General features: G+C 35.3%; 2 protein-coding genes and 2 pseudogenes across 2 annotated transcripts; all 4 read right to left on the bottom strand.

The window, feature by feature from the left end:
* Positions 1 to 4,020: 4,020 nt before the first annotated feature.
* Positions 4,021 to 5,810, bottom strand: LOC132611136 (germin-like protein subfamily 1 member 7). Its single transcript, XM_060325542.1, has 2 exons — positions 5,547 to 5,810; positions 4,021 to 4,816 (listed from the first exon to the last, which is right to left on the bottom strand). The coding sequence occupies exons 1-2, from the start codon at positions 5,668 to 5,670 to the stop codon at positions 4,266 to 4,268; spliced, it is 675 nt and encodes a 224-aa protein (XP_060181525.1). The 5' UTR covers positions 5,671 to 5,810; the 3' UTR covers positions 4,021 to 4,265.
* A 3,202-nt stretch (positions 5,811 to 9,012) lies between these two features.
* LOC132611606 (germin-like protein subfamily 1 member 17) lies at positions 9,013 to 10,230 on the bottom strand. The gene is made up of 2 exons (XM_060326013.1): positions 10,053 to 10,230; positions 9,013 to 9,566 (listed from the first exon to the last, which is right to left on the bottom strand). The coding sequence occupies exons 1-2, from the start codon at positions 10,180 to 10,182 to the stop codon at positions 9,013 to 9,015; spliced, it is 684 nt and encodes a 227-aa protein (XP_060181996.1). The 5' UTR covers positions 10,183 to 10,230.
* An 8,037-nt stretch (positions 10,231 to 18,267) lies between these two features.
* On the bottom strand, positions 18,268 to 21,120 carry LOC132611607 (putative germin-like protein 2-1; annotated as a pseudogene).
* A 4,067-nt stretch (positions 21,121 to 25,187) lies between these two features.
* LOC132610070 (germin-like protein subfamily 1 member 17) lies at positions 25,188 to 26,917 on the bottom strand (annotated as a pseudogene).
* Between the last annotated feature and the right edge of the window lie 234 nt (positions 26,918 to 27,151).

Below are 27,151 nucleotides of genomic sequence, written 5' to 3' on the forward strand. Positions count from 1 at the left end.
TTCCTTCATACCCTACATTGGCACACATGATAACAGTTCGACATAGGATTCTTTTTCCCTTCTAATCCACACACTAATCGACCCTAGACCCAAAAAAATCATCCGAATTTACCATACACACATAAGCAGCCACAGTCACCTGCACCTTCTCATTTTGAATTCATTCACCATTATATTCGCGGTCATACATATCCAACACAAGATATATGCAGAGATACCCAAAATAGTTCATAGAGAGACAGGGGCCATCTTTATCATCTTGCCCAACTCCATTTTCTTCTCAAAACCGCCATAAGCCTCCACCATAGTCACGTAGTAAACATCCATCTTCACGCACCAAAAACAAGGGAAAATGATGTGGATTTCACGTCGAACACGCACCATTAAAGCATGGTAGAACCACCCCAAAACCCCAATAAAATACAGCCAAGAACACCATTATAAGACTACACAAGCTCACCACCGTTTTTGATACAACCCAAAACTATCGTCTTTCCCGTTGTTTGGATGAGCTCGAAAACGTCAAATGGTCTGTTCGTGTTTTAAAGGTCTTGGTTCGAAGCTCTGGTCTCAGTAGAAACAGTTTGGAATTAAAAGCTAAGGCATGGTTCAAAGCTCCGTTTGAAGGTCCATTTCTCACGTTGTACCTGATTAAATACATGATTTTGGTGCTTTGAAATGGAACGTTAATGTGCGAATGAAGTTTTATTCTTGAGCATGCTCTACTGATTTTAGTTTAATTTCTTGCTTGAAGTGTTAAGTAATTATCACCTAGAATTGACATGTTAATTGGTGACTTAATTCAAGTTTGTTGAATGGGATAAATTGTAAGTGACAGTTGGGGCTAAATTGATAATAGGCGATGTTTGTTAGTGAGCCGTGGGGTTAATTAAAAAAGTAAAAGTCACACAAATACAACTTTTTCAAATGGTAATTAAAAAAGTTACAACTACTTTAAAAAAATTACATAAATACAACTTATTCAAAATTTTAACTTCTTAATTACAAAAATTACAACTTTTTACATTCCTAAAATATTAAAAATACTTAATTTTAGGAGTTACTACCATTAATGCATATCCACTTTTTGCTTTCTCTTTAGAATGTAATTTTCCAAATAAACACAACAAAATCAACTTCAAATCCCATATTCCATCTACCATTTTAAAAAGACTTTTTTTTCTTTCGTTTCCTCCTTTTTATTCTTTTTTTTTTTAATTTCACTTGATGATGATTCAATTATTTTTTTGTGACTAAAAGAAATTATTTGAATATATTAATATTAAGAAAAGTACATGAAAAGATATGGTATATGGAAATATGGTATAAGAAATGTACATGAAAATATACCTTAAAAAGTATATGGTATGTTCAAATTGGTATATTTAACTGAAAAGATGATAACAAAATATTTGTGAATATAATAGTAGAAATTAGTATATTTAAGTTTGTATATTATATATAGTATATAATATAATAATATTATTTGTGTATATAGTATATAATATTACGATATACCTAATATATGAATATATTACTCTATGTGCCAACCAAATATTGTACTCGACAATAACATATAAAATATACAATATATAAAAGAATAATATAATTACTTATGGATTACCACTAAAATAGGATCTTAATTAATAATTGACACCCCATCCCTTAAAACTTGGCTTCCTTTTTGCCATCACCTATTAATTATTCAATTTCTTCTCTCTCTTCCATGAAATAGGAAAATTAAGTCAATTAAATTTATATTTGTATATATTTAATATGATAAACAATATATGCCTAATATATCAATAATGTATGTGGTCATATATATATATATATATATATATATAATACCTTTTCTTTACTATACATAAGAAATTATTTTATATATAGTATATATTAGTTAATATACATAAAACATAATATTATATATAGTATATAATAGTGAAATATACATAATATATAAGTACAAGAATATATATACTTGTTCAAGGAATTGTATAATACATATCATATAAACAGTAGTATACTAGTTTGTGGATTAAAATGCTAGCTGAGTACGTTGGGATATTTAGAAAAATAATTAATGTGTTCTGATATGTATTTAATTTGGTTATCACTAATATAGGAAACTCCTTATTATTATCATTTTATTCATAGCAACATTTTTTTATTTATGGTATAAAATCATACATATACCCTAAATATAGAGTATATATATGTTGTATATTATGTAATTTAGTTAATAGTTGTAGATTACGAAATATTTTACTTATTTACTTGTATTTATGTAACTGTCCCATTAAAAATGGGAAGAATTTGGGCTTCACATGATTAGTCTGCTTTGCTTTCATTTTATTGGGGCTGGATAGGCAAACTTTAAGTTGGATTAATTGCTTGTGTGCTCTTGTTTTCAATCTCATGTATTCATTCCCGGGTGGGATGTCCCGGAAGAAAACCTAATGTAAAAAAAATGGTGGCCATTCGCGGAGAAGACCCCAGGATGTTAGGGATAGTTTAGTATAGTTTAGCATACTGTAGTATAGGTTTATTTTCTCGCATTTTTTATTTTATTTTATTTTATTTCATTTCGGGTTGTAATAATTCGGACTTGTGTGATTGTTTGAGCTAGCTGATTGAGTTTCTATTTAAGCCGATACGAGTTAATTAAAGCGACCGTGCTAAAATCACGAGACTCGAGGGATGCCTCACACCTTCCCCTCGGTCAACAGAATTCCTTAACCGGAATCTCTGTCGCATGATCAGTATTTTAGAGTCAAACTTGTTTTTTAAAAGGGACGTTAATTTTACGGTGACTTGGCACACCAAAACTCGATGTCAAGTGGGCGACTCTTTTTCTCTAAATAAAATCCCTTTTCGAAACACATTTTTTCGTCACTTTCGATTTGAAAACCCTTTTTGAACTTAACATAATAAATGATTTTTGTGGGAAAAAAAGGGTGTGACAATACTAATTCCAAATTCTATTTAGTCCTTTTGTTAGCAGGTCTGCTAACAAAATTTGTGTTTACCAAATCCATAAACAACTTCAAGAAGAGCCAACCTATCGAAACAACAAAAAAAATTTGCAATGATATAATTTGTCGCTTGAAGGGCAATCAAGTTCATATTAATAAAAAATATTAAAAAAAGGACTTGTGTTGGATTGGCACTACAAATCATTCTCAACAGTGGATAAAGAAGAAGGGTACAAGCTAAAGTTAAAGGTATGTTCCTCACAAACCCACTTTTAGCAAACAGAAGTTTTCATTGTTGGATCTTTATATTAATGCCTTCCAGACCCATTTTCAATCTAGGGTTCACAAATTTTGGGTCCATTAACTCGTGAGACAAAAGAATAAGTTTCACTCAATTAGTGTTAGTACTATGAGACACAAAATAACTTTTTTCTATTTCTGTCATTATCCTCTCTCTCTCTATATATATATATATATATATATATATATATGTATATCTATTGACTTCGCGGATGAAGCAAAGCACGTACCAACAAAATATTTCATACATCTATTTCAATATATGTGATACATTTTTCTTTATTTTCGTTTTAAAAAGAATGATACACCTTTAAAATTTTGAAAATAATTAATTTTACATATCTCATTTTACCTTTAATGGAAAACTTTTGTAACCACAAATATTGTAGCATATTTAAAGTCACAAGTGTCAAAAGTCATATAGCCACGGACAAGTGATATGGCATGTTTTACGCCATAAATTTCAAAAGATTTATTTATTTCTTAAAGTTCATGCCCGATGAAAATTATGTCCACATAAATTAGAACGAAGGGAGTATTTTTGTCGATGTGATGTTCGGGAGGATGAACCCAACAAATAGTTTAGTGACTTGCGTGATACTTGAATAAAATTGAGTTCAAATTTCTTTCATTACAAAATAATTTAGTAACTGCAATAAAGTAAAAAGAATAGAATCAACCCCACAAATATGTGAACTAGGAAATAAAGAGCTTGAACAATAGTAATATTTAATTATTTCAAAACTCAAAAAGCAACAATAGTAATATTTAATTATTCCAAAACTCAAAAAGGTTCAAAGAACAAAGGATGGTAACAAAGTAACATCAACGCCACTATTCCAGATGTTCTCACCTGATCTTTATTTTCTTCCTTTTTAAGTTATCTCTGAAGCATCACAAAATCGATAGCAAATACATATATTTAAAAAAACAACCAATGAACTCACACGTATACATATTATTTTCTAACACACAAAATTTTCTTGTTTTCTAGGAGAACAATCCTTGAAGTGTTGCAACCATTTTCTTGTCCAATTGGAATGCTTTTGAAAGAACATCATCCACAAGTGGTGGATTTGATCCAAAGAGTTCACTCCCAACCACAATTAGCCCAGAATTTTGGCTATTAAAAGCAGCAAAAACAGTTGCATTCGTATGTCCAACGTTATACTGAAAGTGAATTAATCCTTGTGGGATCACGAATACATCCCCTTTACTCAATATTTTTGTAAAAGATCGAGTCTTCATTGGATTTGTAGTGTCAGGTGCCAAAAATCCAACATAAAGAGTGCCCTCTATGACAACAATAAGCTCAGTGGCCCGAGGGTGTGTGTGGGGTGGAATTAGGCCATATGGTGCAAAATCAGCACGAACCATTGAAATGCCAAGAGTGTTGAGTCCTGCAAGTCGATTTACATCTACCGAATTTACAGATGATCCCAATCCTGGTAAAGGATTTCCACTAACGTTAAGTCCTGCAAGAAAGAAATCGTCTGCTGTGGCGAGTTTTGGATCTTTGCAAAATTTCCCATTCACGAATACTGCAAAATAAAGTAGAACAAAATAGGAGTATGTATTAGTGTAAGCCTAAGAACCCTAAAAAGAAAGAACGAAAAGGAAGAGTTTAACCTCTATACATTGAACGTACTTTTGGACTATACTGAAACATAATGTAGGAATTGTATTATTAAGACTGAAATTCCATGGATTATTTAGTTTTTGTTTTATTTAATTAAAATGAAATAAATGGTGTAAAATTCAAAACATGTGTTTGGTTTAAAATTGGACAAAACTTGAATAAGATTTTATTTTCAATTTTAACCTTGACTTTTTTGCAATTACCGCGAGAGAAGAGCTTTGGGAGAAATTAAAGGCATCTTAATCATTTGGTTGTTTCCTCATATGAGTTGATTATGGTACTATCAGGATGAAGATATAATTAATCCCGACATTATTTATCTTGAAATCGAAAATTTCAACACAACACGGGATAAGGTAACCCCACATTTCATCCTAGATTATTTTCTTTATCCAGATACTAAATGAAACCCGATATTATAAACGAATTTTTACACTCAGATCAGAAAAAGTAACTACAAATTAGTGTTCATAATAAGTGGAATTAATAACGTGAAAAATAAAGCAAATAATCACATGCTATAAAATGTTAAAATACATTAGTAGTGTAGAGATTTTTACACTATCAATGTAGATAAATTAATCCAAAGAAAAATGAAATGGAGGTTTTGTTAGATTGAAATGGTAGTTTACCTGCAGCCTTGGATTCATTAGCTGCAATACAAAAGTCCTGAAATGGGCTTGGATCAAAGGAAGAACCAAAGGAAGAAAGCAGACCAACGATGACTAAGATAATTGTGAGGAGGTGAAAAGCCATTCTGGATTAAAACAATTCAAGCTTTCTTGAAAACTTCTTTTTTCTTGTGGGGATGATCAATGTATAGGTGATCACATGTGATGAAATGATAATGAAATATCTTAGCCTATTTATAGATAGTTGTCACCATTGTTTTTGTTAATGTTGAACAGTTGAAGTGTGTAGTTTTTACGAGAAAATGACATACTCTTCCTTATATTTGGGTAGGTTCAACGTAGTCCGATACTCCGATTCTTTAAATATATTTCTGAGTTGTTTTGGTCATTAGTTTATCAAAAGTGAGGACTTTTAGTTCACACTCTTGAAAATAGACCCAAAATAACAAAAATTATAGAAATTGCTCCTTCAAATAATCATTTTTTCATAATTCTCATCAAATCTAACACAAAGAGTTGTTAAATATTTAATAACGACCAAAATTGCTCACTTTTAACAAACTTAAAAGACCAAAAAAAAAATGCTCAAGAGTATATATTTAAGAGACTACTTTGAAATTACCTCAAATATGAAGGACCATTTTATTATTTTCTCTAGTTCTTACCTATGCCTTTTAAATTAATCTGGAATTAAGTTTCCTACTGGGGGAACTCTTTTTTTCTTCTTTTTTCAGTAGTCCCAATTGCTTCTTCTTCTATTTACTTATTTGTTACACAGATTCTTTCTTGAAAATCCCACATTGATAACAACTTGTTTGTGACATATAACCTCATTCATCTATTTTACCTTGCGATCCCTTAAAAGAAAAGAAAATTGGAAGTTGATATATTACCTTAATTGAGCATCTAATTCCTGTTGATTAATACTTGATATCATGTCGTAGAGAATAAATAATTAAGTTCTAGGTGAGTTGATAACCTTATCTCTAAGTGGGTTTGGGGGTAGAGGTATGTATATCTAAAATAGTTTGGTGAAAAGACTTGAAGAGTTACCAGTCAATTTTGCCTTGTAAATTTATATTCTCATTCAAGAATCAATTGTGTTAAAATTTTGACTGTGAGTATTTAAGTGTTTTTTCAAATGTAAAACAGTTCGTTTGGAAGTGCTACTCCTTATAATTATCTCTTTACTAGGAAGTTAAAGTTGTTTATTTATTTAATGTGTTTTTTTTTTTTTTTGAAAAAAAAAACTTATTTTAGAGAATTGAGATATTTGATCAAATTTTTAGGCAAAAAGATAAGTATTTTTGAGTAATAGCTGAAGTGTTTTCTAAAAACTTTTTCGTGTAAACACCTAATATCGTATCTGTTTTTTAACACCATTTTCGCTTTAATATTTTTTTTTAGGCTTGACATTGATGTTTTAAATTTTATTGATATTTTTATGTGATTTATCTAATGCTGAATTGACAATTTATTTTATAAAAGTTTTTTATTTTTTATTTTTTGAATTTGATAAAAGAAACGCCACCTACGTCCAAGTTCCCGAAGTCACCCCTCTCTTTCAAGAGGGGTGGCATGTCAAACCCTGAAAAGGTTATTTACTTTGCCTGAAATTAAACCACATGTGCTTCACCATCTTGCAAGGACTTCTAGATTATGTCTGTTAAGTCTTTATCTTGAAATCACTTTACTCCAAGAGTTCGGCCGCCTCTGAACTCTGGGATGGAACATGTAACAGTTGACCTGGTTCATTCACTTCATTCATTTTTCAAATCATCAAAACCTGCAAGGTCCCACAACTCTTCAATCAGTTTTTACACCCCAAATAAAGGGTTAAATCCTGTGTGAAGAATGAGTTTTACTCACTGTGCTATCACTGCATGCTATATAGTCTGCCAAGTTATTGATTTCCCTGAAGCAATGCTGGAACTTGAAGTTGCCTTGATTCGTCAAGGTTTTAATCTGCCTAACAATGTGCACAATCTGCTAGTTGGTAGTAATATGACCATTCATCATATTGATGATCAGGAGAGAATCGGATTCCACATCAACATTGTAGTTTATAGTCATAAATTGATGTATATTCAGTGTATAAAAGTGTATAATCAGTGTATACACTAATTATATATAGTATACTGACAAAAATTTGCGTTATTTTTTATTGTGGGTTTTGTTGAACTGCTGTGTAAGTATACACTTTTTTGCAGGGATTTCCCTTCAAAGACGCTGTTCTTTAATTTTTACCCTTCGCTTGAAAAAGTGGCCAAAAATACCTCGAGGTTCTGGGTTCGAACCCTACCCCCTCCCCCCAATAAAGAAAAAACATTTTCGTAAGGCAAGGCTTCGCGAAAATTCTGCTTTAAAACAAAAGTTTGCCTTAAGGCAGAAGTTTGCTTTAATGCAGATTTTTTTTTTTCTCTGCTAGAATTCTACAAAAGTTAGGCCTTAGCTTTTGCCCGAATAGGCCTAATTTTGCTACAGAATTCTAGCTTGCGATTTATTTTTTTTGAGCCGGGCTTCGAACCCGTAACCTCAAGGTATTTTAGGCTAAGAGCAAAAATTAAAGACCAGCAATTGGAGGGGCAAATATTAAAGAACACCCCAAATAAGGCAATCGTGCAAATTGCCCGTAAGTGTAAGATCCCAAAATTAAAGATACCCATGTAGTTCCTATGCACATTAGTATAGTATAGTCCAATGTCCAGTAATAGCTCATTGGAAAAAAAAAAAAAAAAAAAAAAAACACCACTTGTGTCCTAGTTCCCAAAGGCACACCCATCTCTTTCAAGAAGATTGGTGTCACGTCAGACCCTGATTATTTGCTTTGCATGAAATTAAAACACATGTCCCACCACTTGTGCGGGTCCGATCAATTCCTATGAGTTTTATTACTGCAAATATGCTACTCTGATCTCTAGACGGTACAACACTGCATTTATCTTAGGCCTTTTCTCATTTAAACCTCACCTTTCACTTTTAATATTATATGTCATCCGCTGCTAAATGGTCTAAGATCGAATCACCGAATCAAAAAAATTGGGTGCTATATGTCATATATAAATTCCATTACCTACTATTGGAGAAAATGTTAGCTTTCATTACGTAATGGAAATAAGTATCTTGTTTATGCATTTTGGATTTAGCTAAGTAAAGCTGCTAAATATTACATTGTAGGATATAATTACTTATTTTATTACATTTGCAAGAATCTATTAGAGCTTCTTCAAATATTTATTTACTTATAAAAGAACTTACATGATGGAAGAAGAGAAACGGTTGGAAACATACAACAGGCAGTGTTGTATGATTTTAATTATCCAAGGAGAATTTATTCAGCACACAATAAAATTTGTAATGACATATCCTAGGAGAATTTATTCAGCACACAGTAACATTTGTAGTGACATATCCTAGGAGAATTTATTCAGCACACAGTAACATTTGTAGGATGAATTTATTCATCCTAGGGGAATTTCTTTTGAAGTTCTTCAATCACTTTCTTATCAAGCTGGAAGCCTTTGGCAAGAACGTTCTCTAGAATAGGCGGATCCGAAGCAAAGATTGAACTAGGAATCATGACGAATCCAGGATTTTGACTATTGAAAGTAGCTGGTACAGTAGCATTTTTGTGTCCCACATTATACTGGAAGTGAATAAGACCTTGTGGGATCACAAACACATCGCCAGGATTCAAGATTTTGGAGAAGAGACGACTCTTAAAGGTGTTTGCAGCAGGCACAAGAAACCCAGCATACATAGTTCCCTCCAAGATAGTTATGAGCTCAGTAGCGCGAGGGTGCGTGTGAAGTGGGATAAGACCCTTCGGTTTGAAGTCAGCGCAAGCAATAGAAATACCAAGAGTGTTGAGTCCAGGCATGTCGTTTACACCCACAATAGTCACAGAATAGCCATACTTAGCCACCACTATATTTCCAATACTAACATTAAGACCTGAAGCAAAGAAATCATCTGCGTTTGCAAGGTTTGGGTCTTTGCAAACCTTTCCATTCACGAAAACTACATAAGTGAAATAAAATGAAGTTAGCATATTATTCATATTATTCTCGACCTTACAGTCAAAACATTATGTTGCCATCTGACATTTGCAATAGCTTACGAAATATTAAGACATGATCTAATGTTTTCTCATAAGATTTTCAGTTTGCTCAAAAGAAATCTTAGACCGTGGTCTAGAAGATGCATATATACATATAACTTGCAAGAAAAATAAAAAGAGGGAGATAACATTTGTCCCTGAATTTTTTTGTAAAGGTAGAAGGGTATGCCCATTATCCATCGACTTTCGAACCGTCCGTCATTAGCCCATGAAGATTTCTCGATTACAAAAGAAATATATTTTACACTACATAACCGCCACCCAAAATAATAGCGAGCATATTGTATGTATAATATATATATGGCCAGCAGATATTCATTTTGGCCTACTGACCAAATGTGTAATTTTCATTAAAAAGCTCTCATGACTATAAAAGGATGATTTACCAGAAGCGTTAGAGTCGTTAACTGCAACACATATGTCTTGTAGAGGGTTGAGATCATAGGCATAAGATATTTGGGATGAAAAGAAGGCAGCAATGGCTAAAGTTATTATTAACCAGCTCATAATGCTCATTGTTGTAGCAACGTCTAGTTTAAAAAATAAAATGGGAAACAATTTCTTTTTTGGGCTTGTGATAATTTTTCCAAACAACCAGAGAGGTGTTATATATACTACTTATAGTTCGATCTGGTCAGTTTTAATATCCCTTTTTCCCAACTTAGTCATTTATTAAAAAAGAAAAATAAAAAATACAGGGTCCAGTTCAAGAAGTAACAATTAATCAAGAATCTCCGATCTGGTTTTCCTCTAACCAGTCGTCAATTAAGCTAACTTCAATGTCAGTTAACTCCTTTTTGCTTCCAATTTTGGGGAATAATGCAACCTAATCAGAGTGTAATATTTCCTCAAACTGTTTAGAGATCAAGCCTAGCCACTCTCCTTTGTAATATTCTTATATGAATATAACCCAGATACATGGCCCTTTGTGATTAAAAAGAAAATAGTCAACTTCACAGCTCTCAGCACATCTAGCGGCGGATGGAAAATATAAGTAATAGGTTCATATTATCTGAATCCTGTTAGGTGTGGAATTGGCCAAACAAGTCAATTCTTTTGTTCACATAGTCGTGATGTAAGCGCTTACCTCATAATAGTCGTGATGTAAGCGCTTACCTCATCATAGGAAATTCATTCCTATAAATAGGTAGCTTATGGTTCATTTGTAAGATATCATTAAGATCATTTGCTATACACATCCCAAGAGAGAAAAAATCTAAGAGAAATACTCTTAGTGAAAGGCCTAAGTAAGAAAAGGTCTTTGAGAGAATTTTCTGTGGTAAAATTCTTGAGTGTAATTGGGATTGGGGTTGTGAGGTTGAGTGTTGTAAACACTTGTAATATTTCTTCTTTAATAAGATCTGCAGCAGCAACGTGGACGTAGCTCTCACATTGAGGGTGAACCACTATAAATCTGTGTGTGCTATTTATTCTTCGCTTACATCACGGCGTAAGTAGGTTCTGTCTAAGGAGGTTGGTATTTAAGTGGTCCAGCTGTGACCCTCCAATCTTTCCTGGGAACCTGCTTACAAAGGTCGGATTTGGGATTTAAATCCTAACAACTGGTATCAAAGCAACAGGTTGTGTTGTGATTTAGAAACGATGGGAGGCGAAGATGGTACGACGCACGGCATCGGTAAATTCGATGGTACAGATTTTGCGTTCTGGAGAATGCAAATTGAAGATTATTTATATGGCAGAAAGCTTCATGAACCTCTGAGTCCGAAACCAGAGGAGATGAAGCAAGCAGATTGGGATCTCCTCGACAGACAAGTTCTGGGAGTCATTCGACTGACGCTGTCGAAGAACGTTGCTCACAACGTGGCAAAGGAGAAGACCACCGCAGATATGATGAAGGTATTGTCTGACATGTATGAGAAATCTTCGGCAAATAATAAGGTATTTCTCATGAAGAAACTATTTCATCTAAAGATGATGGAAAATGCTCATGTTGCTGCACACATAAATGAATTCAATACCATTGTAAATCAATTGTCATCGGTAAAAATTGATTTCGATGATGAAGTACAAGCTCTAATTTTGTTGGCATCCCTACCAAATAGTTGGGAGCCAATGAGAGCAGCAGTTAGTAATTCTGTCGGCAGTGACAAACTTAAGTTCAACGATGTTAGGGATCGTATCCTTGCTGAGGAGGTGCGCAGGACAGATTCGGGAGAGGCATCGACGAGTTCTGCTTTTAATGTTGAAAACAGAAGCATAAATTATGACAGAAACTACAACCGAAATAGGGGCAGATCGAAGTCAAGGAATGGCAGGGGTCAATCCAGACCAGGACGAACACATGAGTGTTGGAACTGTGGAAAACCAGGTCACTTCAAGAAGAACTGCAGGGCGCCAAAGAAGGAGGACAACAAGGGGGCTGGAATCAACGCTGCTACGGAAGACATTGGCGATGCGTTGTTGCTATCGGTTGACAGCCCGATAGACTCTTGGGTGCTTGACTCAGGAGCGTCCTTTCATACCACCCCACATCATGATATAATGACAAACTACGTGGCTGGGAATCTCGGCAAAGTTTATTTAGCCGATGGAGAGCCGCTAGATGTTGTTGGCACGGGAGACATTAATTTGAAGATGTCAAATGGATCCTCGTGGAAGATTACAAAAGTTAGACATGTTCCAAATCTGATGCGAAACCTGATCTCAGTAGGTCATCTTGATGATGAGGGATATGATCTCAATTTTGGTAATGGGTCTTGGAAGGTGGCGAAAGGTGCTATGGTAGTTGGCCGAGGAAAGAAGATTGGCACTCTCTACATGACGACTAGCTGTCGTGATACTGTTGCTGTGGTTGACAACACAAAGAAGACAGATTTGTGGCATTGTCGACTGGGGCATATCAGCCAGAAGGGGATGAAGCTGTTGGTGACAAATGGCTTAATTCCGGAGCTGAAGACGGTGGACCTTCATACGTGTGAGAGCTGCATTCTCGAAAAACAAAAGCGAGTAAGCTTCTAAAATGCAGGCAGGGAGTTGAAGGTCGAGAAGCTGGAATTGGTGCACACAGACGTGTGGGGACCTACCACTGTCCCCTCTCTTGGAGGATCACACTATTACGTGACCTTCATTGATGATTCAACTAGGAAGGTGTGGGTTTACTTTATGAAAAATAAATCTGGTGTGTTTAGTGTATTCAAAAGATGGAAAGCCATGGTTGAGAATGAAACAAACCTCAAGTTGAAGTGTTTGAGGTCCGACAACGGCGGAGAAGACACTGATGGTGATTTCAAACGGTACTGTGCCGATAATGGAATCAAGATGATGAAGACTATTCCTGGAACGCCGCAACAAAATGGAATAGCCGAAAGAATGAACCGAACGTTGAACGAGCGTGCTCGGAGTATGAGAATACACTCTGGACTGCCCAAGACATTCTGGGCAGATGCAGTCAATACCGCGACCTTCTTAATTAACCGAGGACCGTCAGTTCCCTTGGATTTCAGAATTCCAGAAGAAGTCTGGAGTGGCAAGAAGGTAAATCTTTCATTTCTGAAAGTGTTCGGCTGCTTATCATATGTTCATAATGATGATACGGCTAGAAGCAAGCTTGATCCAAAATCAAAGAAGTGTTACTTTACTGGCTATGGTGACACCGAGCTTGGTTACCGATTTTGGGATGAACAAAATCGGAAGATCATCCGAAGCAGGAATGTTGTCTTCAACGAAGAGGTGCTGTACAAAGACAAGTTGCAAAAAAAATCAGAATGTCAGGACAAGGAATCGGAAATAGTGGATTTGAGGGACTTTCCGACACCTGAGCCGCAACCAGGTACAGCCGAGGCAGAGGAACAAACAATCCGAGAAGGTGCTGATGAAAGTGCTGATTCTGAAACAAATCAACAGACGCCAATCACAGAACTGCGTAGATCATCCAGAATCAGGAAGCCAATTCACAGGTACTCTCCATCCCTCAACTACATTCTACTCACTGATAGAGGGGAGCCGGAATGTTATGAAGAAGCAATGCAAGTCGATGAATCGACTAAGTGGGAGCTGGCAATGAAAGATGAGATGGATTCACTATCGGCAAATCACACATGGGAGTTAGCCGAGTTGCCAAAGGATAAGAAGGCATTGCAAAACAAATGGGTTTATCGGATAAAGGAAGAACTCAATGGAAGCAAGCGTTATAAAGCAAGGCTGGTTGCAAAGCGATTTCAACAGAAAAAAGGCATCGACTATACGGAGATCTTCTCTCTCGTAGTCAAAATGGTGACTATCAGAACTGTTCTTGGACTGGTAGCAAAGGAAAATCTACATCTGCAACAGATGGACGTGAAAACTGCATTTCTTCACGGTGATCTAGATGAGGAAATCTACATGCGACAGCCGGAGGGATTCAAAGTCAAAGGAAAGGAGAATCTAGTGTGCAAACTTCAAAAGAGTCTGTACGGACTAAAACAGGCTCCAAGACAGTGGTATTTAAAGTTTGACAGCTTTATGAAGAAAACTGATTTTTCAAGGTGCGAGGCAGATCACTGCTGTTACTTCAAAAAATTTGAAGACTCGTACATGATACTGCTACTCTATGTCGACAACATGCTAATCGTAGAAGCAAACCTACAGGAGATTGATCGGTTGAAAAAAGGGTTATCGGAAGAGTTTGCAATGAAGGATTTGGGAGCTGCAAAGCAAATCCTTGGGATGAGAATCAACCGAAGCAAGGAGGGCATCAAACTCTCACAAGAAGAATATGTGAGGAAAGTTATCAAAAGGTTTAACATGCATGATGCCAAGCCAGTCAGCACTCCCTTGGCTGGACACTTTCGGTTGTCAAAGGATCAGTTGCCGACAACCGAGGATGAGAAGAAGCAGATGGACAAGATACCTTATGCATCTGCAATCGGTAGTCTTATGTATGCAATGATATGTACAAGGCCAGACATTGCACATGCAGTGGGAGTTGTCAGCCGATTTATGAGCAATCCGGGAAAGCAACACTGGGAGGCTGTGAAGTGGATATTCAGATATCTGAAAGGCAGCTCGAGTTCAGCTCTGTATTTCCGAAAATCAAAAACAGGATTGCAAGGGTATGTTGATGCTGACAACGGTGGTGATATTGATAGCAGAAAGAGCACATCCGGGTATGTTTACACCTTCGGAGGTACTGCAATCTCTTGGGTTTCCAAGTTGCAAAAGATAGTAGCTCTCTCTAGTTGTGAGGCTGAGTACGTTGCTGTGACGGAGGCCACAAAGGAAATGATGTGGCTACAATCTTTTCTGCGGGAATTGGATCAGGACCACGAGGGAAGTGTGCTATATTGTGATAGCCAAAGCGCCATTCATTTGGCAAAGAAACCGGTTTACCATGCTCGAACGAAGCACATACAACTCCGGTACCATTTCATTAGATCAGCTTTGGAAGATGGAGCGCTGGTGCTTGAGAAGATCGCAGGGAGTCAGAATCCAGCAGACATACTGACAAAGGCTGTGACGATAGACAAACTGAAGCTATGCTCAACTTCAGTTGGCCTGCACGAAGTATGAAAGTAGGAAAGAGCTGCTGCATCGATCAAAGTGTGAAGACAAATTAAAATTAGTCTTCAAGTGGGAGATTTGTTAGGTGTGGAATTGGCCAAACAAGTCAATTCTTTTGTTCACATAGTCGTGATGTAAGCGCTTACCTCATAATAGTCGTGATGTAAGCGCTTACCTCATCATAGGAAATTCATTCCTATAAATAGGTAGCTTATGGTTCATTTGTAAGATATCATTAAGATCATTTGCTATACACATCCCAAGAGAGAAAAAATCTAAGAGAAATACTCTTAGTGAAAGGCCTAAGTAAGAGAAGGTCTTTGAGAGAATTTTCTGTGGTAAAATTCTTGAGTGTAATTGGGATTGGGGTTGTGAGGTTGAGTGTTGTAAACACTTGTAATATTTCTTCTTTAATAAGATCTGCAGCAGCAACGTGGACGTAGCTCTCACATTGAGGGTGAACCACTATAAATCTGTGTGTGCTATTTATTCTTCGCTTACATCACGGCGTAAGTAGGTTCTGTCTAAGGAGGTTGGTATTTAAGTGGTCCAGCTGTGACCCTCCAATCTTTCCTGGGAACCTGCTTACAAAGGTCGGATTTGGGATTTAAATCCTAACAAATCCAGCATTTTTGACACGGAGTACACAAATATTTGTGAATATTTACTAAAATTTTAATAAATAATATACATATTCTAAACCCACAATTGCAAACGGGTAATGGGTTGAGCATTAGAACCTAAAAATTACACTCATAAAAAATACGACAAATTTACATAATTAAGAAAGTCGATTAATGATAGAAATGCCTTAACAGACAATGAAGGGTTACCACGTGGTACATTTCGTAGAAAAGTTTAGAAAGAATCGGAGAAATGATAAAAATAAAAAAATAAAAAAGGGTCCACAATTGAATATTCTTAATATAATCTAGTCGTCCTAATTTGTTATTTTACCTTCGCTTACAACTGAATGTTCTCGTCTTAGAAGTTAGCCCAGCACTCAATGACAGCAATGTTATTGAAGAGTTAATTTTATCGTGTGATCACTGAATGTTATTCAGTAATAGTTAAGCCATAAACTTTTTTTGGCACAATAATGTATTGAATTTGACCTACTAGGAAAGTAAAAGGTACAAAACTATCTCTCGTTATGTTCAAGTAACTGAATTTTACCAACATAACAGTAAAATTAGAAAAATTTGTACCACTAAAGTCACAAAATGTTACCCAATATAGCGGTAAAATATCTTTCATGGCTTCATGTGTAGGTTGTCATTCTAGTAGGTAAAGTTTAGTAACTTCACTATTATAACGGATCAAATTTGGTTAAATGAGACAATCGATGTTGTGGCAAAAGCAAAGGCTATAATGGAGGGGATTGCTTATTGTGTGGATCAACAACTATATTCTCTGATTTTAGAAAATGACTTACTGTTGATGAGGAAGATTATAGAAAGATCGTGAGAGCCTTCATGGTGTATTGCGGCATAGGTGGAGAGGATAAGGAACAGTTTCGATGTGATCATACAGCATGTGTATAGGGAGGGCAACACGATGCATATTTTTTTTAACTGATTATGCTTTTGATTTTGCAGGTGAGGCCATCTTTCTTTCTTTTTCTGAACTGCCTAGTATAAGAAGGACACCTGTAAAGTTGGACAAGTCCCATACTCCTAATAATCTAAGGATTAGGACTGCTAAAAGAAGAGCTCCAGAATAATAATAACTCACTGATTCCATATGCTTTATCTTGTTATGTGTTATCTATAGTTTAATAACTTTACAATGTGTGGCATTAGCTTTAGCTCATTCTACTAGAGATTTATCAATCAGTAGATACATAGTAGCAAGGAGGCATCCACATGATGACACATGCATGATACTCAACAACAGATTCAGAATAGGAGGCAGCATCAGAAACACTACTGGACTTAACAAGGAATAAGGAGAGGATCTATTCTGACTCTCAGCTCGTTTCGGAGGAGCAGCTGGAGGTGATAAATGATGGTTGCAGTTTGCTTTGCTTTGAAGATTGGATATTCATACTGTCTTAAGATATGCTCAGTTGGGTTTGATAGCCATGACGCCTGGTGAGAGCTTTGAGGGACTTCTATATGATCACAACCATAGGCAACCGAATGTTGCTGATAAACTTCGGAGACAAACTATGCTGGTTGTTTATAAGATCTTCCTAGTTGACTTAATTTTGTTAGTTTGTTTTCAGTTTCACTTCTGGTTTTTTGCAAGACTCTTTTGGTTTTGCTTTATATTTATGGTATAAACCACTAGCTAGGCACTCTGCCCAGTGGTATAATTGCCAAAAACAATTATCTTTAGATGTAATGACTATTTATTTCAACTATATAGTTTTCTTTTCAGGTCTAAATTAATTAAAAAATTGAGTTTCATTATTTTAGCCAAATAAAAAAGATTTAACCAAAATAATGGAGTTGCAACTATGCACTTCTTTTTTATTTCTTTTTTAGATACAATGATTATTTATTTTACCTATTAGTTTCTCCTTTCTGGGGCCAAATTCATTAAAAAAAAAAAAAAAAAAACTTGGTTAGAGCTCCTTTATTCTAATTTGACCCAAAAAATAAAATCTAAAAAGTTAATGAATTTTAGAAGTAGAAAAAAATTATATTTAAAAAAAGTCCTGTGGCAGGCTAGTGTATCTCACTCTCTTAGGACAAAATTGTGCCGGGGTAAAGACTATCAAATAGCCAAGTTCGGAGTGTGTGTTTTGGTTGGGGGGGGGGGGGGGGGGGTGTAATATAATGAAGACTACTGATAATATAGGTGTGCGTGCAACTAATAATTCGTGCCAAATTTAGGGGAGTCTTTATGCATTCTGCCGTATAACATATCATTAACTTATTTCACCTTCAACAAATAACAGCAAGACGGCGACATAAAGGGAATTAGAGAAAATGTCAGCTACCATAAATAGTTCACTCCAAATACTAAAAAATACAATAAACAACATAACAATTAGAGAAATTTATTATCCCAACGCTTTCATAAATCTTGGGTGAGCAGCGCGCTGGAAACAACTTTCAGGAAACATAGAATCATATTTTTAGTAACTTAATTATCCTAGGAGAATTTCTTTCGAAGTTCTTCAATTACTTTCTTATCAAGCTTGAAGCCTTTGGCAAGAACGTCGTCGAGAATAGGCGGATCCGAAGCAAAGATTGAATTAGGAATCATGACGAAACCAGGATTTTGACTATTGAAAGTAGCGAGTGCAGTAGCATTTTTGTGTCCCACATTATACTGGAAGTGAATAAGACCTTGTGAGATCACAAATAATCGCCATGATTCAAGATTTTGGAGAAGAGACGACTAGCTCTTAAAGATGTTTGCAGCATCAGGTGCAAGAAATCCAGCATAAATAGTTCGCTCCAAGATAGTTACGACCTCACTAGCTCGAGGGTGCGTGTGAAGCGGGATAAGACCATAGGTGGACACACATTAGGCTAAGGGGTGTCATCTGACACCGTTTCGTCGGAAAATTTTGATATATGTATATATATATATATATATATATATATATATATATATATATATATATATATATCTGAAAAACAGAATATATGATAGAACATAAATGACACTGATGTGAGCAAAGGATGTTGTGCCTCACTCGTTAAGTCCCTTGCTATTCCCGCAATTACTGCGGTTTCGAAACTCCGTAACGTGTTTGTGCTAGTTTTTTTTTATTTTTAAAATAATTTGTAAGTGCTCACCCCTTTGTGCTGAAAAAGAGCACCTTGAGTGGGTTCGAACCCGAACAGTCAGAACACTTCTCATACTAGCCATGACACAAAACCAGTCAACCTACATTCATTTCAAGATAAGCCCTACACATTAAGTTCCTTAAATGCAATCTCGAACTGGATTATAACCCTAGGGGTGAAAAAAATATTCATTCTTTTCTCCATTTTGTTTGTATGTTTTCCTTTTTAAATGTCGACACCCAGTGGCATACGCAGGATTTTTCATAAGCAGTGTCACATTTTAAAATAAGAATAAATAAATAAAACACTATAACGTCACATTAAAAAAAATGAACATAATATAAAGAAAACATAACTCCCATACTATATAACTTGAACTCTTCTCGATGAATTTTCATTTTTTGAAATGTATTCAAAATTACCTCGTTATAAATAACACTAAACAATACTTTTTATATAAGGCACCAAACGATCACTAAAAAGTTCATCATTCATTTGATTCCGCAAGTCAATCTTAATTAATTTCATCGACGAGAAAGAAGATAAAGGAAAAAAAATAGCACAATAAATAAGCAGGAAAGTAGCACCATCCTTAGCTATCAAATATTTCCTTGTTGAAGATGTTTAGAAAAGCTACTATTAACCAATTGGTTCATTGTTTTGTTAACTTCTGAGAGGTCCAGGGTTCGAATCCGGACAAGTATCCTCTTGTATGTGAGGCGAGAACTTTTTAAAAAATCAAAATAAAGCTACAGAGTTTTGAACTCAGGACCTTGCAAAGAAACTTGAGATGCTGGACCAATTGAGTTGCACCATTATTTATGTTAAGCAATGTCTTACTTTATATTGTTTTTCTTTCTGGCTTCCAACTATTCATACATACTTAGTAAAATTTTCCGACGAAGCAGTGTCACGTGACACCCCTCGGCATAACTTAAATCCACCTTTGTCGACACCGCTTACTAAAAATCCTGCGCACGCCACTAGATAAGACCTTTCGGTTCGAAGTCAGCACGAGCAATAGAAATACCAAGAGTGTTGAGTCCAGGCATGCCGTTTACACCCACAAAAGCCACATAATAACCAAACTTAGCCACCACTATATTTCCGCGTACATTAAGACCAGAAGCAAAGAAATCATCTGCTTTTATAAGGTTTGGCTCTTTGCAAACCTTTCCATTCACGAAAACTGCGTAAGTGAAATAACAATGAAGTTAGCATATTATTCATGTTATTTATCAATCTTACAGACAAAACATTAAGTTGTCGTCTGAAATTTGCAATAACTTACGTAATTTTAGATGAGATTTAGCGCTTTCCCATAAGATTTGCAATTTTCTCAAAAGAAATCTTTAGACCATGGTTTAAAAGGTCCATATGTTGCCAGAAAAATAAAAAGAGATAGTTCCGCCTGAATTTTTTTGTAAAGGTAGAGGGGTATGCCCATTATCCATCGACTTTCGAACCGTGCGCCTCTAGCCCTCGAAGATTTCTCGATTACAAAAGAATGAAATTTTACACTGTATAGTTGACAGGTAAACACTATCCGTATACATAAATTAAAATATAATTTATCTGATATTATTTTCAAAACCTTAACTCATATTTCACCTTTAAACCCCTATTTAACAGATACAAGTTTTTCTTCGTTGAGGAAGAATAGTGGAACGAATTGCGCCTTAAATTATTGATCGATGACTTGCCATATTATGTCTAAGTAACCTCTTTAGCATTGCCAAAATCTTAATCTAGATATGTGGTTGAAAGATAGCGGGGAATCTCATATTTTTTTAACGGAAAAGGGTCAAATATACCCCTGTAATATGAGAAAATGGTCAAATATGCCACTCGTTATACTTTGGGTCAAATATACCCCTGCCGTTATAGTTTGGGTCCAAATATACCCTTCTCATTATACTTTGGCACCAAATTGCCCTTAATTTTAACGGAAGGACAGGTGTCAAGCCTAGAATCAAATAACCCGTCCCCAATTTTAAATACCCGATTTCACTAAAAACCGGATCCGTTTAATCCGACCCGACCCGACCCATTTTAATCATCCTTCTTCTCCTCTTTTGTGGTAAAAAAAAATGGCATCTCAGACGACCAGAACCACCATTACACCGCCGTTGACTCCACCACCAACTTTCCGAGAAAAGATCCAAACAAAAATTCCAATCACAAACTCGATGGAAAAAGAAAAATCCATCGAGTAGTGATGGTTCTAATTGGAGTACTCTGTTACTTTGTCTCAAAGCTTATGAATGGTTCTTCTAAAGTACCCGATCCTAAAATCGTCAAAAAAGGGTTCTTTTACTAACTCTCTATTAGATTTTAAGAAATTATGATTTTTTTTTACTGAATTTGTTAGTCTGTTTTCGTCGGAGCTGGTGGTGAAGCTACTGTTGTGACTAGTGACAATAAACGGGCTCGTGATAAGGGTCATAGTAATAGTGGAGGTTGTGGAGCTGCAATTGGATGTGGTGGAGTCAACAGCGGTGTAGTGCTGGTTCTGGTCACCTGAGATGCCAGTTTTTTACCACAAAAGAGGAGAAGAAAGATGATGAAAATGGGGCGGGTCAGATTAAACGGATCCGTTTTTAGTGAAATCGGGTATTTAAAATTGGGGACGGGCTATTTGATTCTAGGCTTACACGTGTCCCACCATTAAAATTAAGGGCAATTTTGTGCCAAAGTATAATGAGAAGGGTATATTTGGACCCGAACTATAACGACAATGGTATATTTGATCCCAAAGTATAACGAGGGACATATTTGACTGTTTTCTCATAATACACGGGTATAGTTGACCCTTTCCCTTTTTTTAATCACACATTATAGGTGTACTTGTATAAGAGTAATTAAGTTTAAGAGTAATTATTAGAATTACTTTATTCAATCTGCTTTTAAAGTTTTTTATGGATGAATTCTTATTTCCAATAAGTCCATCAACGAGAATCGTCAACTTATTTTGATGAGTAGAAAGAATGAATATATGCCTAGACACCCATTGCTTCTGGAAGGGGTTACTGTCGATATTCAATTCACTTTAAATTACTTGATAGCAGGGAAGGAGCGGCGGTGGCGGTGATGGTGATGGTGATGGTGGTTGTTCAAGAATAGGAGCCCCTGACATGGGTTTAAAGGTGAAATCTGAGATGGGTTTTGAGGTTTATTATTTGGGTGTGTTTTTGCTCTTTTTCTCCACGAAAGAAGCTCAAGCTTTGATGATGATGATGATAGGCGGGTCGGGGCGGGTCAATAAGAGAGTGGGTAATTTTTTTGAAATTGGACAATTTAAGAGGATTTGGGGTTTCCATCCAAAATAGAGGCATAAGTGTGAAGTTTGTTGACGGCAGAAATATATTTGAACACTATAAAGTTAGCTAATAAAACAAAATAGAGGGTATATTTGACCCTTTTTCCTTTTTTAAAACATCCAGAGACGTGTTATATATACTACTTTTACTTCCATCTAGTCAGTTTTTAATATCCCTTTTTACCAACACAATCATTTGTTAAAAAGGAAAGTTAAGAAGTGAGTCAGTTTGACTCCATCTCATGATCACCCAAAATCTTAATCCATAAAGCCTAGATCTTCAACAAAGATGAGATTTTAGAAGAAAAATAGTTCTTCTTATATTTTTTAAAACGTTGATTACTGATAATATATTACTTGTAGTCTTGTACTCTATCTACTTTTACTTAGAATCATTAAATTATTTGAATTGAAAAGCTTACTTGAATATTAAACAAAGCAATTTATACTTTTGTGTTCGAAGATGTGAACTTAAAATAAAATAGAATTTGTTTCAAAGGCTACAATTATTAAGAGTTCAGATCGGGCCTAATTTTTGTACTACATGTTCTTAATCATTTTTTTGCACGGATTGCCCTTCTTTTGGGGTGGTCTTTAAATTTTACCCCTCATATTTGTGTTCTTTAAGTTTTGCCCTTCGCTTGGATACCTGAGGTTCTGGGTTCGAACTCCCGCTCATGCATAAAATAAAAAAATAATTTCACAAGGCAGGGCTGGGGGAGTGTATGTCGGATCCGGCATACAATCCTTAAGGAAAAACTAAAGTTATGCCGGAGGGGGCAGACTTTGCTTTGAGACATATATTTTATTTTTTTTACTTTTCAAGATAAACTTTTAATTATGTTTTAAGGAAAAGTTCCGCCTTATGGGGCATACTTTTAGTTATGCCTTAACTAAAAGTGTGCCCCATAAAATATAACTAAAAGTATGCCCCATAAGGCGGAACTTTTCATTAAGGCAACACTAAAAGTTTGCCTTAAGGAAAAATTCTGCCTTATGAGGCATACTTTTGGTTATGCCTTAATTAAAAGTCTGCCCCATAAGGCATAGTTCCTTATGGAAAATTTTTGCCCCATAAGGCATAACTAAAACTATGCCTTGAGGAAAAGTTATGCCCCCTCCGGCATAACTTTAGTTTTTCCTTAAGGACTTTATGCCGGATTCGGCATACAATCCTTAAAGAAAAACTAAAGTTTTGCTGGAGGGGGTAGACTTTGCTTTGAGACATATATTTTATTTTTTTTACTTTTCAAGGCAAACTTTTAATTATGCCTTAAGGAAAAGTTCCGTCTTATGGGGTATACTTTTAGTTATGCCTTAACTAAAAGTGTGTCCCATAAAATATAACTAAAAGTATGCCCATAAGGCTGAACTTTTCATTAAGGCAACACTAAAAGTTTGCCTTAAGGAAAAATTCTGCCTTATGAGGCATACTTTTGGTTATGCCTTAATTAAAAGTCTACCCCATAAGGCATAGTTCCTTATGGAAAAGTTTTGCCCCATAAGGCATAACTAAAACTATGCCTTGAGGAAAAGTTATGCCCCCTCCGGCATAACTTTAGTTTTTCCTTAAGGACTTTATGCTGGATCCGGCATACAATCTTTAAGGAAAAACTAAAGTTATGCCGAAAGGGGCAGACTTTGCTTTGAGACATATATTTTATTTTTTTTACTTTTCAAGGGAAACTTTTAATTATGCCTTAAGGAAAAGTTCCGCCTTATGGAGCATACTTTTAGTTATGCCTTAACTAAAAGTGTGCCCCATAAAATATAACTAAAAGTATGCCCCATAAGGCGGAACTTTTCATTAAGGCAACACTAAAAGTTTGCTTTAAGGAAAAATTCCGCCTTATAAGACATACTTTTGGTTATGCCTTAATTAAAAGTCTACCCCATAAGGCATAGTTCCTTATGGAAAAGTTTTGCCACATAAGGCATAACTAAAACTATGCCTTGAGGAAAAGTTATGCCCCCTCCGGCATAACTTTAGTTTTTTCCTTAAGGACTTTATGCCGGATCCGGCATACACTCCCTCCAGCCCTGCCTTGCGAAATTATTTTTTTATTTTATGCCTGAGCGGGGGTTCGAACCCAGAACCTTAGGTATCCAAGCTAAGGGCAAAATTTAAAGACCACAAATATGAGGGGCAAAATTTTAAAGACCGCAAATATGAGGGGCAAAATTTAAAGACCACCCCAAAAGAAGGGCAATTCTGCTAATTACGAATTGCCCGTTCTTAATTTTACTTGTGAAACGACAAAAAGAAAACTCTGGGGCCCACGTTTTCAAAGAAGATGTACTTTACATCTCTTCAGAGAGGATCCATGAAGAAATAAGTAAAATCAATCAGGTGTTTTTGTCTAAGCAAGAAAAAGTACGCCCATAATGCTATCAAGTACAGCAGCATTAAAGGATATAAATAAATGAAATGACTAAAATGACCCCTCAGCATGCAAGTAGGTTGACAGAGTTGCTAACTCCCTCTTATTGAATAAGAGAATTTACTTAATCATAAAGGGTAGATCTTCAACAAATACGGATAATATGTTACTTGTACTCTTATCTACTTTTTCTTAGAATCATTAAATTGTTTGAGTTGAAAAGCTTATTTCAAACATTAAATAAAGCAATTATTTTGTGTTTCTATGTAAGGTTGGCGTAATTACATTTTATACTTTTGTCTTTTTATGTAAACAAGCCTTATTACTACCTTTACACTACTAGAAAACATGGAATTAGCTATGACATACTATCTTAAGGTATAAATCCAGATCGAATTGCCGAATCAGAAAATTGGGTGCTATATATCATAAATTCCACTACCTTATTGTTACCAACTAAGTTTGAACATTTTATCCTTATTGACCTGGAGAAAATGTTAGTTTTCATTACATAATGGAAATCAATATCTTGCTTATGCATTTTGGATTATTAAGTAAAAGCTACAAAATATCACAGGACATAATTACTTGTTTTTATTACATTCGCAAGAATATATTAGAGATTCTTCAAACATTTATTTAGTTAGAGAAGACCTTACATGATGGAAGAAGAGAAACGGTTGGAAACATACAACAAACAATACTAAGTGGAACAAATTAAAGTAATTTCAAAAACAACGGGTGATTAGCTGCACACAATTACATTTGGCATATCCTAGGAGAATTTCTTTTTAAGTTCTTCAATTACTTTTTTATCAAGCTGGAAGCCTTTGGCAAGAATGTCGTCCAGAATAGGCGGATCTGAAGCAAAAATTGAACTAGGAATCACGACTAATTCAGGATTTTGATTGTTGAATGTAGCAAGTATAACAGCATTTTTGTGTCCCACATTATACTGGAAGTGAATAAGCCCCTGCGGGATCACAAAGACATCGCCAGGATTTAAGATCTTAAAGAAGAAATGACTCTTAAAGAAGTTTGTATCAGGAGCAAGAAATCCCGCATAGATAGTTCCCTCCAAGATAGTTATGAGCTCAGTAGCTCGAGGGTGCGTGAGGTGGGATAAGACCCTTTGGTTCGAGGTCACCACGAGCTATAGAAATGCCAAGAGTGTTGAGTCCAGGTATCGTGTTTATATCCAAAAGTTTAGCAGCAAAACCAAACTTAGGGACTGGATTTCCACTAACATTAAGACCTGAAGCAAAGAAATCATCTGCATTTGCAAGCTTTGGGTCTTTGCAAACCTTTCCATTCACAAAAACTGCCAAGTGAAATAAAATGAAGCTAAGAATATTAGGCACAGATATTAATTTAGAGCTAACAAATGACAGAAATTAGTACCAAACATATATGAATTTAGTAGTACTATATGTAATTACTTTGCAATAAATATATAACTAATTATTTCAGCATCCAATTTATGTTAGTACTATTGATTAGTATTGACGGAGTCAGTGTTTCTCAAGAAGTTTCCCTCATGGATTAGGAAAAACTTTCATTTTCACATTATAAGGAAATGACCTTTTAGTGGGTTCGTAAAGAGCTAGAAAATGAGGATAGGCCCACGCACATGATAAATGGGCTTTTGAGTTTTACCAAACCAAAATTACTTAAGGTCAAAGATTACTCTATCAAAGTTGGTCTTATGTCTCTCCATACTTCTTTCAATTTACAATATTAAATTACTTAAGGTCAAAGATTACTATATCAAAATTGGTCTTATGTCTCCCCAGTTTATTTTTCTAACAATTTTTAATGATGTTGACATTAATCCAACTCCTCAAAGTTGTGATTCTTTCTAACAATTTATAATGATATTGCCATTAGTGCAACTCCTCAAAGTTGAGATTTAAAGAACCGACTGCTTCTTATCTTGGATCATTATGTGCGTCATTATTTGAAACATACATTTCTTTGAATCACATGGCTTCACCTATATATGAAGCCAACCCCTGCTTCACATCATTTCATCGCTTTAAATGGCGAAGCAATGGCTTTTAGCAACACTGATTATATAACATATTGTTCAAAAAAGGAATTAAAAAAAAAAACTAGGTAAAAAGCTTTCATGACTATATATAGAACGATTTACCAGAAGTGTTAGGGTCTTTAACTGCAACACATATGTCTTGTAGAGCGTCGAGATCTTAGGCATAAGCTAATTGGTATGAAAAGAAAGCAGTAATGGATAAAGTTGTAATTAGCCGGCTCATGCTCATAGATGTAGCAAACTAGCAAAGACTACTAAATTTGGAAAGAATGTCTTTACTTTGGGCTTGTCATCAAACAACTTCAAAGGTGTGTGCTACTTATAGTTCGATCTGGAGTGCCGGCTCTAATATGAAGCAAGTAAAGCACTTGCTTTGAGCTCCCAAATTTGGGGGGCCCATCTTTTAGAAATAATATATTTATAATTCCTTTTAAATAAACATATTGAGCAATTTTTTGTAGAAAAGTAAACTTTTTTATATAAAAAGAAA

This window comes from Lycium barbarum, chromosome 9 (assembly GCF_019175385.1).
Source record: "Lycium barbarum isolate Lr01 chromosome 9, ASM1917538v2, whole genome shotgun sequence".
Taxonomy (NCBI): domain Eukaryota; kingdom Viridiplantae; phylum Streptophyta; class Magnoliopsida; order Solanales; family Solanaceae; genus Lycium; species Lycium barbarum.

What these genes read in the sequence shown, in the direction of transcription:
- LOC132611606 (XM_060326013.1), bottom strand. Translation starts at nt 10,182, where the DNA reads ATGAGCATTATGAGCTGGTTAATAATAACTTTAGCCATTGCTGCCTTC. An exon ending in TAACGACTCTAACGCTTCTG is followed by an intron (nt 9,567 to 10,052) that starts GTAAATCATCCT and finishes TCACTTATGTAG; the next exon opens with TTTTCGTGAATGGAAAGGTT.
- LOC132611136 (XM_060325542.1), bottom strand. Translation starts at nt 5,670, where the DNA reads ATGGCTTTTCACCTCCTCACAATTATCTTAGTCATCGTTGGTCTGCTT. An exon ending in TAATGAATCCAAGGCTGCAG is followed by an intron (nt 4,817 to 5,546) that starts GTAAACTACCAT and finishes TTTATTTTGCAG; the next exon opens with TATTCGTGAATGGGAAATTT.